Source organism: Sceloporus undulatus, chromosome 3 (assembly GCF_019175285.1).
Source record: "Sceloporus undulatus isolate JIND9_A2432 ecotype Alabama chromosome 3, SceUnd_v1.1, whole genome shotgun sequence".
Lineage (NCBI taxonomy): Eukaryota > Metazoa > Chordata > Lepidosauria > Squamata > Phrynosomatidae > Sceloporus > Sceloporus undulatus.
In genome coordinates this window covers 146,953,472-146,970,171 of record NC_056524.1, presented here as the reverse complement: position 1 = coordinate 146,970,171, position 16,700 = coordinate 146,953,472, and the positions used below count along the sequence as shown (strand labels likewise).

Genomic DNA, 16,700 nt, shown 5'->3' with positions numbered 1-16,700 from the left:
TCCTCGTATGTCACCTGACAATCCTAACACCACTGCTAAAAGATGCAGGATCCCTCTCCTCTTTTTCACCTGACCACTCTATCCACAAATAGAGAGAACACTGTACTTTTATATCTTAACCTATTGGTTAAGCAGATAAATTCAATACTGCTAAAAGATGGCTTGCCCTTACTTCAATCTTACTTAAATAAGGATGGAATTTAAAAGATAATAATAAAATAATAATAATAATAATAATAAATATTTATTTATATCCTGCCTCTTCCGCTTTGCGGTCGATGCGGGAACAGCAAAGTTAATACAATATACAACAATAAAAACAAATGCCCCACAAGACCCCGGCCCACCCTCCCTCCCAACCATATAACAGTAAAAGATGGTTAAAAAGTACATAACAATACATCAAAATTAAAAAACAAACCACAAATAAGAAAAATAATAAAAGGAGGGGGATTCAGTTGATTCTGGACATTATCAATCGGGGAAGGCCTGCCGGAAGAAAAAGGTTTTTGTCGCCTTTTTAAAAGCCTCGAGTGAGGATAATTGGCGAATCTCTTCCGTCAGGTCATTCCAAGTTTTTGGAGCGGTGACAGAGGAGGACCTCTGGGAGGTCACCACCAGCCTGGTCTTTCTAGATTGTAAGAGGTTTTTCCTGGAGGATCAGAGAGTATGGGAAGGATTCTATGGGAGGAGGCGTTCCTTCAAGTAGACTGGACCCAGGCCATGTAGGGCTTTATAGATGATAACCAACACCTTGTACTGTGCCCGGAGGCTAATAGGCAGCCAATGTAGTGATTTTAAAATAGATATAATATGGTCGAACTTGGATTTTCCAGCAACCAGTCTGGCTGCCATATTTTGTATCAATTGGAGCTTCCAGACGTGGCACAAAGGTTACCCCATGTAGAGCGCATTGCAGAAATCAAGACAAGAGGTTACTAGAGCACATACAACCGTTTCTAGGTCCCACTGCTCCAGGTAGGGGCGCAACTGGCGTATCAGCCGAAGCTGATAACAGGCACTCCTGGCTGTCCCATCAATCTGAGAAGACAGTTGAAGCGACGAATCCAGGAGCACTCCCAAGCTGCAGATGCAGTCTTTCAGGGGAAGTGTGACCCCATCTAGAACTGGCGAACTTATCTCCATACCAGGACTGGGGTTACCTATCACGAGTACCTCTGTTTTATTTGGATTCAGTTTAAGTCTATTTTCCCTCATCCAATCCACAACTGACTTCAGGCAGTCATTCGGGGGGAGATGCCCTCCTTGGTCACTAAAACAGTCCGAGACATAGAGAAATAGATTTGGGTGTCATCAGCATACTGATAACACCCCACCCCATGTCTCCAGATGATCTCACCCAGCGGCTTCATGTAAATGTTAAACAGCATGGGGGACAGAATGGCGCCCTGAGGGACGCCAGATGTCAGCTCTCTCATAGAGGAGCAGCTGTCCCCCAGCATCACCATCTGGAATCTGCCCGAGAGGTAGGAACATAGCCACTGCAAAGCAGGGCCAGCGATTCTCAACTCTCCCAGGCATTCCAGAAGGATACCATGGTCTATGGTGTAATGTGATGGACCAAGTAGGGTTTGGGAAAATTTCCCTTAATTTCTGAACCTACTTACAGCAGCTGGGGGGAAATTGGATGGTATGATTGCGGGAACAGAAAAAATGGTCACAAACATTCATGTAAGTCAAATTGTGCAATTATGTTCTGTTTGCCAACTTACCCTCAGCAGCAAGTGGCCATTTCAGGCCATGTTTTAATTAGTTCAACCAACAGTGTAGATTTTATATTATAACAGAAGATCCAGGCTTTATAATGGTTGGATGCAATTTGACCTATCTGTTGGGTGAAGTACTACCAGAAATATATAATAATGTAATGATAATATGAAACTGTTTTAAATAATGCTATATATTTGCTATTTCAGTGGCAAGGAACAGATGCTCTCTCTCTCGCTCTCTTTCTCTCTTACCACCCCCATACTAAAATAAATTTGATTTAATCAGCTACTGTTATAATAATATTGACTTAAAAGCCTGAACGAGCCATTGATGTAATCTTTCACTCCGAGTGGCATACTCTAGCAGCATTAATGAAGATTTACAGGGCAGTGTTTTATGGGACAGAAGGATCAATTCCAAATAAGATCCATTTTGCATCTCACCTCATTATGCAAATTGCTTTTTTTGGAATGGTATCAATATTATTAAAGTTAATATCCAGATCTAATTGTCTTGTCCTGGTAGAGCTGGGGAAATATAAACAGCTAAAGCAAAATGCTTATTTTCAGATTTATTTCTTTTTCTTAGCACAACTGATGTGTTCTAGGATAAAATCAATATTAACATTAATGAATTCTACATTTTACTTTATCATATAAACACTAAAATGTGGTTCTAATTTTTTTCTTCTGTTAGTCACATCAGCCATAATGGAGAATATCTTTCTAACAATCTCTACTATAAACTCAGCATCATTCCTGATTATTTATCATTACATCCATTTGCTCTAATAACAACATTCGTTATAAACACACTAATTTTATAAAGACAATGATAAACCAGGTATACCTACATGTAACTGAAGCATATTTTCAGCATGCATTGTTTCTTAAAAACACACACACATTATTTTTGTTATTGTCAGAGCAATCCTATAACAATCTGATATACCTACTACTGAGCCTTAAGATTCTAGGTAAAATGTTATGTGTGAGCAAATCTAAAGTATATGTTATGCCACAAGAATTATATATTTGACATATTGAGCAGGGACACTAAAGTGCAAAATTATACAACACTACCATCAGAGAAATGCCAACAGTATGGGAATCAAAAAAGCCTCCACTGCATAATTGTCTAGTCTGTGAAAGCCAGTGTTCCTCTCCATTGACGCCCCCTTGTCGTGGGGGAGAGGCTTGCGTAGCCTAATGAAATTGTGAGCTATGCTGGTGGTGGTATAATAGCCACCGGTAGGGCCTCCCATGCCAGACAGGTCACAACTGAAGGGTCCTGAAGGGCAGGATGGGCTCTCTAGCCTTATGGCAACCATCCTAGGAGAAGGAAAACTCTAATCCCAAACCTGGGCAGATGGTGCTCGTCTAACCCGGTAAGGTCAACCATCTAAGAGAAGGAAACTCTAATCAAACCTACAACCCAAGAACCTCGCTGCCACTGTCCATGCTTGTCAAGGCCTCAGCAGACGTACTTCTGGTTTAAAGGGTGATGTCAGTTCTGTGCACGCTGCGCCCCACCAGAAAAACACATTGCACAGGCTCAAAGGATACATCCAACTTCCAGAAAAGCCCTGTAGCGATAGGCGAGGGACGAAATGGCAGGTGTAAAGATGCACTGGAAGCCGCAGACCCAACCCTGCATGCAGGCGGTTCAGGACTTTGGTCACTTGAGACTGACCTGGGGGATGACAGTCTTGTTGGCAGCATCCTGGATGACCAAGCAGCCTTTTTTAAGGAGGGCACTGTTTGCTCCATAAAGAGAGGGGCCTAGAAAAGGTGACCTAACGAAAGCTCATCCCCATCTACCCAATTGGCTATCTGCGGCCAACGGGCATCTTCTGATGCAATCAAACAAAGGTAAAGAAACAAAGGCACACACCAGCCTCCAAAGGTGCAAATAGACTGATGCTTACATGCTGGAACATCAGAACCATGCAAGATTTTGCATAGAGTGGACATCCTGAGCGTTGTTCTGCTCTAATAGCCCATGAACTGTCACGACTTAACATTGACATCGCTTGCTCTTATTGAAATTCGTCTCCACGAGGAAGGCAGCCTTAAAGAACATGGTGCTGGCTACTGGTCTGGCAAACCCAAAACTGAAAAACATCTTTCAGGTGTAGGCTTTATGATCAAAAACTCCATTGCCTCCAAACTTGAAACCTTGCCAAGAGGACACTTTGATCACATTATCTCTTTAGGCCTCCCATATGTTGTTCTCTTCAGTATATATGCCCTTCGGTATATAAGCTGATTCTGTGGAGAAAGACAAATTCTATTCAGACCTATGCCACCTTTTACAAAAAGTCCCTGCAGAAGACAAAATCATTATCCTTGGTGGCTTCAATGCCAGAGTAGAAAAGAACTTCGAAGCCTGGAAAGGTGTTTTAGGCAAGCATGGTGTTGGAAACTGTAATGATAATCTCTCTCTCTGGCTTTGATTTGCAAATGAAGATTCAGGAAGGACTCCTCCCGCGCTTTGTACAAGGGCATTGGTGACTAAAAAGGCCAATCTGGGATAAACAGGTCTGGTTGCAGAAAGCACAGCGGAAAGTCTCCTTGGGTGATGTTTCCGGATTGTGGTTCTTTCTGCGTTGTCGTTTCTCTTCAAGACTTGTTCGGCGTGAGCTTTCAAAAAAGGCTGCAGCATTGTGGATAGTGCATCTCCATGCCTCCCGATGCGAGGCCAGGGCGGACCATTGTTGGTGATCAATTTGGCCAAGCCTGAGATGTTGTTTCAGGGAGTCCTTGTATCTCTTCTTTGGAACGCCCCTCTTACGCTGACCTGTGGCGAGTTCACCGTAGAATACTATTTTTGGGAGGCGATGGTCCTTCGTCCTAGAAATGTGTCCTGCCCAGTGCAGCTGCGTCCTCAATAGCATGGCCTCAATGCTGGTGCTCCCTGCTTGCTCAAGGACAGCAACATTCGTCACATAGTCAGTCCAGTGTATATTTAGAATTGTGCGTAAACAGCGCTGAGGAAAGTGTTCAAGGAGTTGTAGGTGTTGGCGATAGGTGACCCATCTAGCCAGAGAGAGAGAGGGAATCCCAGTGTGGTATAGTGGTTTGAGTGTTGGGTTATGAATCAGGAGACCAAGGTTCGATTCCCAGCTCATCCATGAAACTCACAGGGTAATCTTGGGCAATGGCAAACCTCCTCTGAACAAATCTTGCCATGAAAATTCCTTGGCTTTAGGGTGACCTAAAGCCAAGTTGGAAATGACATCAAGGCACACGCGCGCGCACACGCACACACACACACACAGTTTGTGTGTGTATACCAGGTATGTCAGCCTCTTGGCTCTATATGTGTGTAAGCCCCATTCCAACAGAACCCCACTATTATAAGGATGGACTTGGATGTCAGAGTAAATTAAAAAGATAAAGGTTTCCCCTTTGACATGATTCCTCTGCATCTTGCCCTGTGAATCAGATAACAATCACTCTCAAGGGCCTCTTGTGGATCTGTACCTTTTTGCCATCAGTGAATAAATTGTTGGCAAAAATAATAACAGTGATCTAGTGAGAATACCACTGGAAATATCTGTGCATGACAAACTGCTAATTATATTGTTCTTGTTCTTTTACTGTACTAACCAAGAAGGTTATTGTTTTGCGCCTTCAGGTTGTTTCTGATTTATAGTGACCCAAAGGCAAACTTATCATGGGATTTTCTTCCTAACTTCCTTCACATGGGGGTTGCCATTGCCATCCTCTGAGGCTGAGAGAGTGTGACTTTCCCAAGGTCACCCAGTGGGTTGACATGGCTGAGCTGGGATTTGAACCCTGGCTCAAACTACCACACCATGCCAGGATGGTACATGTCCACTTCACATGGTTTCCCTCTCCCTATCAATTCCCACAGTAACTAGGTTAAGATAGCTTTGCTCAGAGCTAGCAGCAATAGCAATAGCAAGTACATTTCTATACTGCTTATCAGTGCACTTAAGCACTCCCTAAGCGATTTACAAATTGTAAGCTAATTGCCCCCAACAATTTGGGTACTCACTTTAGCACCCTCGGAAGGATGCAAGGCTGAGTCGAGCTTGAGCCCTTTTGCTGGTATTGAACTCGCAACCTTATGGTCTGTGAGTGAGTGGCTGCAGTACAAACATTTAACCACTGTGCCAACAGAGCTCCTAATTGTGCCACCAGGGTTCCAGCAGAGGTTTGAACTTGTATCTTACAGTTCAAAGTCCAGCACTATAAACAACACTGTATATTGGTTCTATCTGGGATCAGTTGTAACTTTAGGAAAGGGCATAGTGGTTGGGAAAACAGTGGAAGGGGAAAAGGCAACAATCCATGTGTCTAATTTGTACTATTAAAATTCAAATAGGATTAATCTGTTTGCTTATAATTTGCATAACATGCAAATTAGGTGCCCGGGTTTGTGGAAGAGGGCAACCCTATTCATATACATGGGTTCTTGTCAGCAAGGAGGCTGCTGACAGAATAGGAAGCGTGCCTTGAATCTGGACTGGACTGGAGGCGGCCCTGGGCAACTGCACTGCAGAAATAATCTGGTTTGACAGCACTTTTAACTATCCTGGCTCAATGCTATGGAAGTCTGGGAAAGCTTTGGTGTCACAATCAGCTACAATTCCCAGAATTCCATAGCATTGAGCCAGTGGAGTTAAAGTGGTATCAAACCGGATTATTTCTGCAGTGCGGATGAGGCAAGAAGCCCTCTTCCTATCCTCTGAGGAAATAAGAGCAAGTAGCAGTCCCTTATCCATCCTTTCTGTTGTTCAGAAGACATCACCACATAAAAGCTAAAGGTCCAAAACACACTGCAGAAACAATCCACTTTGAGACTGCTTTAACTGCCATGGCTCAATGCTGGGGAATTCTGGGAACTGTAGTTTTGGGAGTCATTTAGCCTTCTCTGTCAGAGATAAGTCAGGTGCCACAGTAAGCTAAAGTTCCCAGGATTCCCTTGCACTGAGCTAGGGCAGTTAAAGCGGTCTCAGACTGGGATTATCTGTGCAGTGTGTTTTGGACCATGCTTCTTCGCTACATTTGAAATGGAGAGTATTTTGGAATTCCTCCTAGACATGGGGCTGGGAAATATTATTATTATTATTATTATTATTATTATTTATACATATTTATTTATTTTAAAATTATATCTATACTGAAGAGTGCGTCCTGCAAAAAGGAGGACTACATAAGCAGCCTCCTAGGCTTTCCAGCTCTGCCACAAAACAACAGCACAAACTAGATGGCTGCACTACCCACTTATAGTGCTGCTATTCCACTTTTACTGCCTTCTCCTGTTGCATTCTGGGGTTTGTAGTTTAAGCAGGGGCCTTTAGAGAACCCACAGCCAGAGAGCTCTAAGCCCCACTGGACTACAAACCCCAGGAGGCAGCCATAGCAGCACTATAAGAGTGGAGTGCGGGGATGTACAAAAGGGCGTCCAAACAGCAGGCCCCTGTTATCTCCGCCATAGAACCAGAGCAGGCGGCCTGGGCCTGCCTCTGAGGCGGGGAAGGAAGAAGCACCGCCCGCCGCCCTTCCCACTCCAGGGTCAGGCTCCTCCCGGCTTCCGCCCGCCAGGCCCTGCGAGGAGGAGGAGGAGGAGGAGGAGGAGGAAGGCGGCCATGTCTCTCAGGGCAGCAGCTCGGGGGGCCCTGCGGCCTTGGGCCCTGCTGCTGAGGGAGCGGGGATGGAAGGCGGCGGCGGCTCCAGTGGGCTCTCGTGCGGGTCAGTGAGTGGCCGTGGTTGCTGTTGCTCAGGGCCCAGGAGGAGGAAGAGGAGGAGGAGGCCTTGCCAGCCGCTGGGGTCACCTTGGCTGCATCCACACTGGAGAAATTACCCGCTTTGGCACTGCTTTAAGTGTCTTGGCTCAAGGCTATGGCATTCTGGGAATAACATAGCCTTGAGCCACAAGAAGAGTTACAGCGGGGCCAAATCGGGTTATTTCTGCAGTGTGGATGCAGACATAGAAGAGCTGGATGACTTTCCTAAGGGCCATCCAGTCCAACCCCATTCTGCCATGCAGGAACTCTCTATCAAAGCATCTCCATTGACAGATGGCCATCCAGCCTCTGCTTAAAGACCTCCAAGGAAGGAGACTCCACTGCACTCCGAGGGAGTTTGTTCCACTGTCAAACAGCCCTTACTGTCAGGAGGTTCCTCCCAATGTTGAGGTGGAATCTCTTTTCCTGCAGCTTGCATCCATTGTTCTGTGTCCTATTCTCTGGAGCAGCAGAAAACAAGCTTGCTCCCTCCTCAATATGACATTCCTTCAAATATGATAGCCCTGTTTAAATATCTTAACCGTCTCTTCTCCAGGCTAAACATCCCCAGCTCCCTGAGTCGTTCTTCATAGGACATGGTTTCCAGACCCTTCACCATTTTGGTCTCCCTCCTTTGGACATGCTCCAGTTTCTCCACATCCTTTTTGAATTGTGGTGCCCAGAACTGGACACAGTATTCCAGGTGGAATAGAGCAGAATAAAGTGGCACTGCCACTTCCCTTGATCTAGAGGGCTATGTGTCCAGATTTCTGCTCATGCTGATCCTTGTTAATTGCAAGAATCTGGACTGAGGCTAGGGCTGTCTCTGGTCTTCTAGCTGAAAACTCATGAGCCCTCTCCTTCCCCAATGTTGATGTAGGCCAGTGATGGCAAACCTATGGCATGCATGCCAGAGGTGGTACTCAGAGCCTTCTCTGTGGGCACATGTGCCATTGTCCCAGCACAGAGTCTGCCAGAGTCTGTTACTAGAAAGCCAGAGGGACATTTCCAATAAATAAGTGGGCTTTGGGTTGCAGTTTGGGCACTCGGCCTCGAAAAGGTTCACCATCACTGATGTAGGCCTTCCTGTATCATGTGTTGATTTTGTTACCAGTATTTCTGTGTTGCCTTTCAGGGCAAAAGCTTTCATGGGGTGGATCACTTACAATAGTATTAAAACTGCAATACAAGTGAATTAAAGTAAGGTTTTCAAACTAAAATAGCCCATTACATTTGCAACCTGCTCCATAACTTTAGATTCCACTGAGGTAAATGGAGACATGTTATGTAGGTCTGACAAAACATTAGATGATGCTGAAGGTTAGACTAGAGAGTGAAGGAAATAAGGCCATTGTCAGTGACAAGCCTGTGTCAAACAACGAGTTTTCCCCTGCTGAAGTTTCTGAAGTTGTCAACTCAAAAGTTTCAAGTCAACCCAAAATAAATATGTCCTTTGCCCCCACAACCCTATATTGTTCTTTCAGCGAGTAATCTGTACTTTAGTGTTGTATCTCCTGCATTCTCTTTGGGTTTAATGGAGGGCCTTCTCTGTGGTGTTCCTATACAGTGGAATTTTGCTGTGAGAAGCTAGACTGGAATGTTGTCCTTCCATTGTTGGGCATTATTTTATTTGGGCAGGCTTTTGGCAATTGCCTGGCAGCTGAGAAATGATATTTTAATGGAATGATGCCTGGGGTTCAGTTTGCATACCTTTAACGTGCCTTTAACTTGAAAATGTTGGAATACTGCAATTGTCTTTTTTATCTTTTTGTGATTTTGTTTGCTTTTATCTATACAGTTGTCCCTCCATATTTGCTAGGGTTAGGGGAGCAAGACCCCCGTGAATATGGAAAAACCGCAAATAACAAAAACACTGTTTTTACCTGAGAGGACACCTCTCTAGGAATCTCTAGGTCCTCCAGTACAACTCTGTGGCCAATATCCAACATACACTGACCATTGAATGGCACTGGAGTAGCTACAAATGGTCTTTCAGTGCAACTTTTAGTTAAAGTTGACCACAGAGTTGCACTGGAGGACCTAGACAGTCCTAGAGAGAACATCTTAATGAAATCTGTGAATAATCAAAGCCGCAAATATGGAGGGATGACTGTACTTTCACTCTTGTTGTGGGCCACCTTGAGCCACAGTCCTAAAAGAAATGTGGGCTGTAGGTTAGATAAATAAATGTTTCTGCCTCCAGCTTCAGACTTGCCCAGAGACATGCTTCCTGGGCCTTATCCCAAGACACCAGAGGAAAGGGCAGCTGCTGCACGAAAGTACAACATGAGGGTGGAAGACTATGAGCCATATCCAGATGATGGCATGGGGTGAGTTCTGCTTCTGAAATAGTGAGAATGGTGTGAGATGGGGTTGTAAATGCTGTCTACCTCCTATGGCATAATCATAGAGTTGGAAGAGACCACAAGGGCCATGCAGGAACTCTCACTCAAAGCATCCCCGGCAGATGGCCATCCAACCTCTGTTTAAAGACCTCTAAGGAAGGAGGCTCCACTACACTCCAAGGGAGTGTATTCCACTGTCGAACGGCCCTTACTGTCAGGGAGTTCCTCCTAATGTTGAGGTGGAATCTCTTTTCCTACAGCTTGGATCCATTGTTCTGGGTCCTGTTCTCTGGAGCAGCAGAAAACAAGCTTGCTCCCTCCTCAATATGTCACCCCTTCAAGTATTTAAACAGGGCTATCATATCACCTCTTAACCTTCCCTTCTCCAGGCTAAACAGCCCCAGCTCCCTGAGTCGTTCCTCATAGGGCATGGTTTCCAAACCCTTCACCATTTTAGTCGCCCTCCTTTGGACACGCTCCAGTTTCTCAATATCTTTTTTGAATTGTGGTGTCCAATTCTAAATATAATATACATTCTTCTTCTCTGACCCCAACAATAATAATAGTTTATTTCATGTTGAGCATTCGACATAGATTAAAAGTTTTTAAACCAAAAAGTAGTAAGATTGTTTTTTAGTGTTCCTCGTCTGTCCCAAAACACTTAATTCGAGGACTCTTAGTGTGTAGGAATTAGTAAACTGAAGAGAAGAATTGAAAGAGATTGAATTGTAAGGGAGGGAAGAGAAGAAACAAGGGAATGGTTTTGAATGGCGTTGGTGAGAGAAATAACCCAGTTTGTTTTTCAAATATTCAGGTAGCTGGTTCCTACTTTCCAAACCTCCAAATGATGTGAAGTGAGAGAGTAAAATCATGAGTTGAATTTTTCACTTAAGGTTTTTAGTATTGTAATGTGAATTTAAAATTCGCATAATTGTTTAGAATGTCCCCCTTTCAATATTAATGTAGATGGTTTAGATTTTAACACTTATTAACAATGAACTCATTAACCTTTTGTCATTAACTTTTCCATTTTGGGTGCTGGGCAGGGCCCAAGGAACTCACAGTAAAAACAGGGTCCTTCCAGAAATCATTTCAGGATCTTGCTAGTTGCCAAATGTTGCTTAGTGATTATTCCAATATATGTTAAAACCACATTTAGAATTAAAACATGAATCCATGTTTCCATGACTAGTAGGAGTACTTGGACTTGAAATGAAAGCAAGAATGTGGCCTAAAAGTTGCTGTCCTGTGCGTAGAGAGAGAAACATAAAACTGTCTATCTTTGTGTTACAATTAGGTTGTCTTTTACCCTGTGGATTTAAAATGAACAACAGTGAATTGGATTTACTTCCACTAAGCAGTAACATGTTCTTTGAACAGGAATGGTGTATTTTCTTAGAGTAGGCTATTTCCTGTCGAACTTGCAGTCTTGAGGAAAAAAAGGTTTGAACACGTAAATTATCTTTGCCCAGACATGAATATAATACTGTAATTATTATTTCTACTTTGTAAATGAAGTATTATATCAAATCTTCGATAGTTTCCAGATGGGCAAGCTACTTCAATTTCTTTTATTTTCTTTTACTGGAACATAGTTCTTTACTATTTGGTTTTGCTCTTGTACAAATTTTCATGGTAAACATCTTGTATTTCCTACAGTTACGGTGATTATCCCAAACTCCCTGACCGATCCCAACAAGAGAGAGATCCATGGTATGATTGGGACCATTCTGACCTGAGGCGTAACCATGGAGAGACAGTAAGGATGTTGTTTTTTCTCAGTGTTTCTACTATTTCAGTGTGGAATCCTGATGCACACGTAAAAAATTATAACCCATGGCAAATCTGGTGTCCAAGTGTGTTTGAATGTGATTGAATTATGATAGTCTGCTGAATTCCAGAATTGATAGTCCCAAGCTCAATAAATATTTCCGTGCACGTAACATTCATACCTACCCTAGTTTGTCAGAATACTTGTCACAGTACATCAACATTCAGATCACCATTTTCATTTGGAAATGGATGAATTGTTGGTATTAAAAACAGCTGCTGTATTTTCAAGTGCCTGGTTAATAGACTGCAGTTTTTGTGTACATTGTTGCCATGTGCCTTTAAGTCAAAACTGACCTATGGTGATTCAATCATTGAGTTTTCTTGGCCAGATTTATTTGAGTAAGTTTACTATTGCTTTCCTCTAAGGCTGAGGTCTCTGTAGCTGAGCAAAGATTGAAACTGGGGTCTCCTGGGGTCCTATTCCAACATTCAAAACCACTACACCATACTGACTCCTTTCTGTGACAATCCATGGAAGAATGGCTCTTTTAAAGTTAGCACCAAAAAAGAGAACCCAAACAATTACTGCCTATTTATCTTGATACCACGGAAAAATCTGTGGCAGATCATTAAACAGTCTATCTGTTCCTTGGAAAGGAATGCTATGATCACTAAAACTCAATGTGGGTTTCTCAAAAACAAGACATAACAGACTAATCTTCTCTCTGTCTCCCTCTCTCTCTGATAGAATTATAAGCTCTGTAGATGTGAGGAATGCTGTGGATGTAGGGTATCTTGATTTCATTAAACTTCTGACAGGGGTTCAAAACACTGCAGAAATAATCCAGTTTGAGACCACTTTAACTGCCCTGTCTCAATTATAGGGAATCCTCTGAATTGTAGTTTATTGTGGCACCAGGTATCACAAAACTACAGTTCCCAGAATTCCCTAGCATTTACCCAGGGCAGTTGAAGTGACAACCTAGTAAAATGTGGGCTAGACAATACAACTGTGAGGTGGATTTGTAGCTGGTTGACCAATCAAACCCAAAGGGTGCTCACCAATGGCTCCTTGTCCTTCTGAAAAGGGCTCTATCCTGGGCCCAGTGCTGTTCAAGAGAGCATGCTTATTAGATTTGCAGATGACACCAAATTAGTGGTGATAGCTAATATTCCAAAGGACAGGATCCAAATTCAAAATACCCTTAACAAATTAGAGAGCTAGGCCAAAACTTAACAAAATGGATTTCAAAAGAAAGAAAAAATGTACTACACTCAGGGAGAAAAAAAATGATATGCATAGATATTGGTGGACTCTCCTTTGGGGTTTTTAAAACATATTAGTCATGAAATGTATATGAGGTCCTCTCCAGTGTTCACTCATACCTGTAACAACCCTAAGAGAAGTCATATCTGTGATCAACATGTAACAGTATCTCTCCCTGTCATCTTTCAACCAGATGCACTGGGATTTTGATATGTATGTTCGGACACGAGTTGACACATCTCCGACAGTCTTATCCTGGCATACGATGCGCAATTATCTCTATGGCTTTATTGGCTTCATGCTTGTCATGTTTGGTCTTGGAGAGTTATATCCGTCCTATCAGCCTGTGGTGAGTTCTTAGTTGGGTTTTAGTCAGGAATTTCTGAGTTCAGGCTTAGTCTCAAATGCCTCATGTAATTCTGCATCTCAAAACATCATATTTGTCCTCTCAATTGCATTTTTGAAGCCTTAGTAGAGTGTTTCTCAGGTTCTGGAATCACAAACAGTGACATCGCCAAGACTGGGTTGGGATACTGTTCTTTTTCTGCCCATATAACCAGGAAGCAGTGTGGAAACAACTACATTGGCTGCAGTGGGATCAGTGGCAGGCAGGATGAGAATAAAGCCTCTGTCTTCTCCCAAAAAGTGTATTCAAGGGTAGTCATGTTGGCCATGCAGTAAAATACAACAAAATCCACAAAATGAGCTTAGTATCTCTGTTCTGTGGATTTTGGATTTTATTATTATTATTATTATTATTATTATTATGCTTTATTTATATAGCACTGTAGATTTACACAGCGCTGTACATACAAACAATAAAATAGATAAAAGTAAACCTGCCCATGGTGTACAATTGTTGTATTTTTCTTCTTCCAGTTATCCCAATAAAGATTGCTGTCCCTGTGCTGCTAATAACAGCATGAGAACAGCAGCCTAATGGCTGAGCAGCTGGGGAAATGGGTAAGATACCTTTGGTGGCTTAACTGTTTTCTATAGAAATGGGGTTTCCACCTCCCCTATCTTAAAACAGCCAATACCCATCTTCCTTATGTAAAAAAAAAATCATAACTGATAAATATGGCGTGTGTTGATGGCAATCTTGGACAAGTTCATTTTTAGAATGTGGGTGTATTGTGGAAAGGGATTTGTTTGACTTCTGTTCTGAGATTCTGTACTCTAAATTAAGTATGCAGTTAGTTCATCTTTGTTGTTTTATGTCTGCATTTCCCTACAGGGACCAAAGCAATATCCCTACAACAACCTGTACCTGGAGCGAGGTGGAGATCCCAATCAGACTCCACCAGAAGTAAAGAACTATGAGATTTGAGAGCATTGGACCTGCAACACCTTTTTGTCCTCTCTATTTGCACAACTAATTATTGGGCATAACTCTTGCTTCTTTAAATAATGGGAATAGCAAAGTCTTGCTTTCATATCCCTAATATCAATGAGGATGCTTTATGTTGGGCTGTGTGGAAGTTATTGTTCTTCTTCACCATCTTAAAAAGGAGTTTCATTCACATACAGCCAGCCTTGGCCTAAGACCAATTGCTAATTCCAACTTGAGTGGATCTCCTGAGTCAACCATTAGCTGGTAACTCAGCATGTATGTGTAGTTCATTAATTCTTTGGATCTGTTCTAGCTGGGACAAGCAACTGAATTTACGTCCTTGTTTCCTGCAAAACTAGTTCATATGAAATCAGTACATGGAGTGTGGGACATATAAGATTTTTCTTGCATAAGAAAAAAGGCAAATAAACAGAAATATCCATACAAATGTGTTGCATACTTAGTAGATGTTAGTGGGCCAGTTGGTTCTTGTTAGTCATAGAAGTATATATGAAGGAGAAGCCCAAGTTTACAGTTTTTGCCCTAACATCCAGGGGATTCCACTAAATTGGTCAATTAAGAGTGGTGTGTTTTTGTTTCAGTTTTACCACTGAAACTACACTGATATTAATACTGTGTACAACTAATAATATTGTGGAAGTGGAAAAGGAAAATCAAAATGACCAAGAAACCAGAATGACTGCCTCATGAGGAAAGGTCTGTGTTTGTTAAATTTAGAGGAAAATTATTAATAATAATAATTTTTTAAAATATTTCCCACCTCTCCCTGCAGGTCAAGGTGGGATTACAACAAAAAATTCAACAATACAAAATGCAAATACAAAAAAATGGTCAGCAATACTGCTGCCAATCATTAAAATATCCAATCCGTCATCTGTTCCCATACTATTGAGTCAGAAGTGGGGGTGTTCTTTAGGAACAATTATAGCAGATCAAATGGATAGGCCCACCGGAAGAGATTCATCTTAAGTGCCTTCTTAAAGGCTTCCAGTGTGGTAATTAGGTAAGGGTAGGCAAAATTATGCATGATACGGACAAAATGGAGAAAAGGTTGTTCTCCTGATAATACTGGAACTAGATAATCTACTGAAACTCAGTGGTTGGAGATTAAGTACAGACCTGTGCAGTATAATTCACTGTTACAAGATGTTGATAAGGCTATGCAGTTTGCTACTGAACAATATACAGGGTGATTCAAAAAGAGCGGTGCAAAGCCAAATAAAAACAGCTTTACTTTTGCACCATTCTTTTTGAATCATGCTGTACTTGCACCTGCAGCAAGTGCAAGTTGGTTGCCCTCTTGGAAGAGAAAATAAGCAACTATCACTTATCTAATCTTCAGCATAATAGGGAACAGGAGGTTTTGTTGAACAGAGTGGAGCAGACTGTGCTGGATGAGGAACACATGGATGTCTCTGAGAAGGAGGCCAGCCTCTATACAAAAGAAGGGAGGCATTAGAAAAATGTGACACACAGATAGAGAAGGACCAGAGCTCATTCTGTGAGTTTGAATCTGTAAGATGGATTTGAAGCTCTCTGTCTTACAAGTGATGATGAGAAACAAGAAGAGCAGCTGTGTCCTTAGAGAATGTGCATGAGGTTGAGCACATGGAATGGCCTCTGCTAGTCCTCAGAGGAGGCATGTGGCGGTGGTAAGAGATTCGCAATTGAGAACAGAAGCAGTAGTTTGCAGGCCTAATGCTCTCTCACAAGGTGTGCTGTGCCCTTGGGCGAAAATCCATGATGTAACAGAGGCTGACAAGCCTTGTCAAGCCCACTGACCATTACCCTACGTTGTAGTCCATGCAGGAACCAATGACACTGCAAGGCACACCCTTCAGAATAACATGAGATTATGAGGCTCTAGGTAGGGTGCTAAAGGACTTCAATGCACAGGTTGTCATTTTGTCTATCCTGCCAGTGGAAGGTACAGCACAGGAAGAGATAGAAGAATAGTGGAGGTGAACAATTGGCTCTGAAGAAGGCACCAACAGGAAAGGTTTGGCTTGGACCATGGTGTGCATTCTAATGGAGATGGACATCTGGCAAGGGATGAGTTGCACATCACAGCATTTGGCAGGAACGTTTTTGCTAAGAGTCTGACAGGAGGGCTTTAATCAGTTCTGTGGGAAATGGAGATAGTATTTTTGAGGAAAGGAGTGGAGATAATAGCTAGAATATTATGCAAAGAACAAAGCAAATATGAGAACCCAACAATAGGAGGGAGGAAAAACCCTTTAAAAGTCAGATAAGAGGAATGGCCCATGATCATGATGTCTCTACAGAAATGTACAGAGTATGGGAAATGAACTCTTAACAAAGCAAGTATAATAGACATAATTGAAATCTAGTGGGATAAATCTCATGACTGGAAAGTAATAGACGAGTATAATCTATTTCAGAGAAACAGACCAAACAAGAAGGGAGGTGCAGTAGCATTATATGTTAGGATTGTTTACATAGGAAAGTTTG

General features: G+C 42.4%; 1 protein-coding gene across 1 annotated transcript; it reads left to right on the top strand.

The window, feature by feature from the left end:
- Positions 1–7,290: 7,290 nt before the first annotated feature.
- NDUFB8 (NADH:ubiquinone oxidoreductase subunit B8) lies at positions 7,291–14,651 on the top strand. The gene is made up of 5 exons (XM_042459539.1): positions 7,291–7,454; positions 9,693–9,819; positions 11,494–11,593; positions 13,068–13,223; positions 14,112–14,651. The coding sequence occupies exons 1-5, from the start codon at positions 7,352–7,354 to the stop codon at positions 14,202–14,204; spliced, it is 579 nt and encodes a 192-aa protein (XP_042315473.1). The 5' UTR covers positions 7,291–7,351; the 3' UTR covers positions 14,205–14,651.
- The last annotated feature ends 2,049 nt before the right edge of the window (positions 14,652–16,700 follow it).

Excerpts from the sequence above, each read along its gene's own strand:
- NDUFB8 (XM_042459539.1), top strand. The coding sequence starts at position 7,352 with ATGTCTCTCAGGGCAGCAGCTCGGGGGGCCCTGCGGCCTTGGGCCCTG. Across the intron at positions 11,594-13,067 it reads GGCGTAACCATGGAGAGACA|ATGCACTGGGATTTTGATAT; the intron begins GTAAGGATGTTG and ends TCTTTCAACCAG. Across the intron at positions 13,224-14,111 it reads ATCCGTCCTATCAGCCTGTG|GGACCAAAGCAATATCCCTA; the intron begins GTGAGTTCTTAG and ends ATTTCCCTACAG.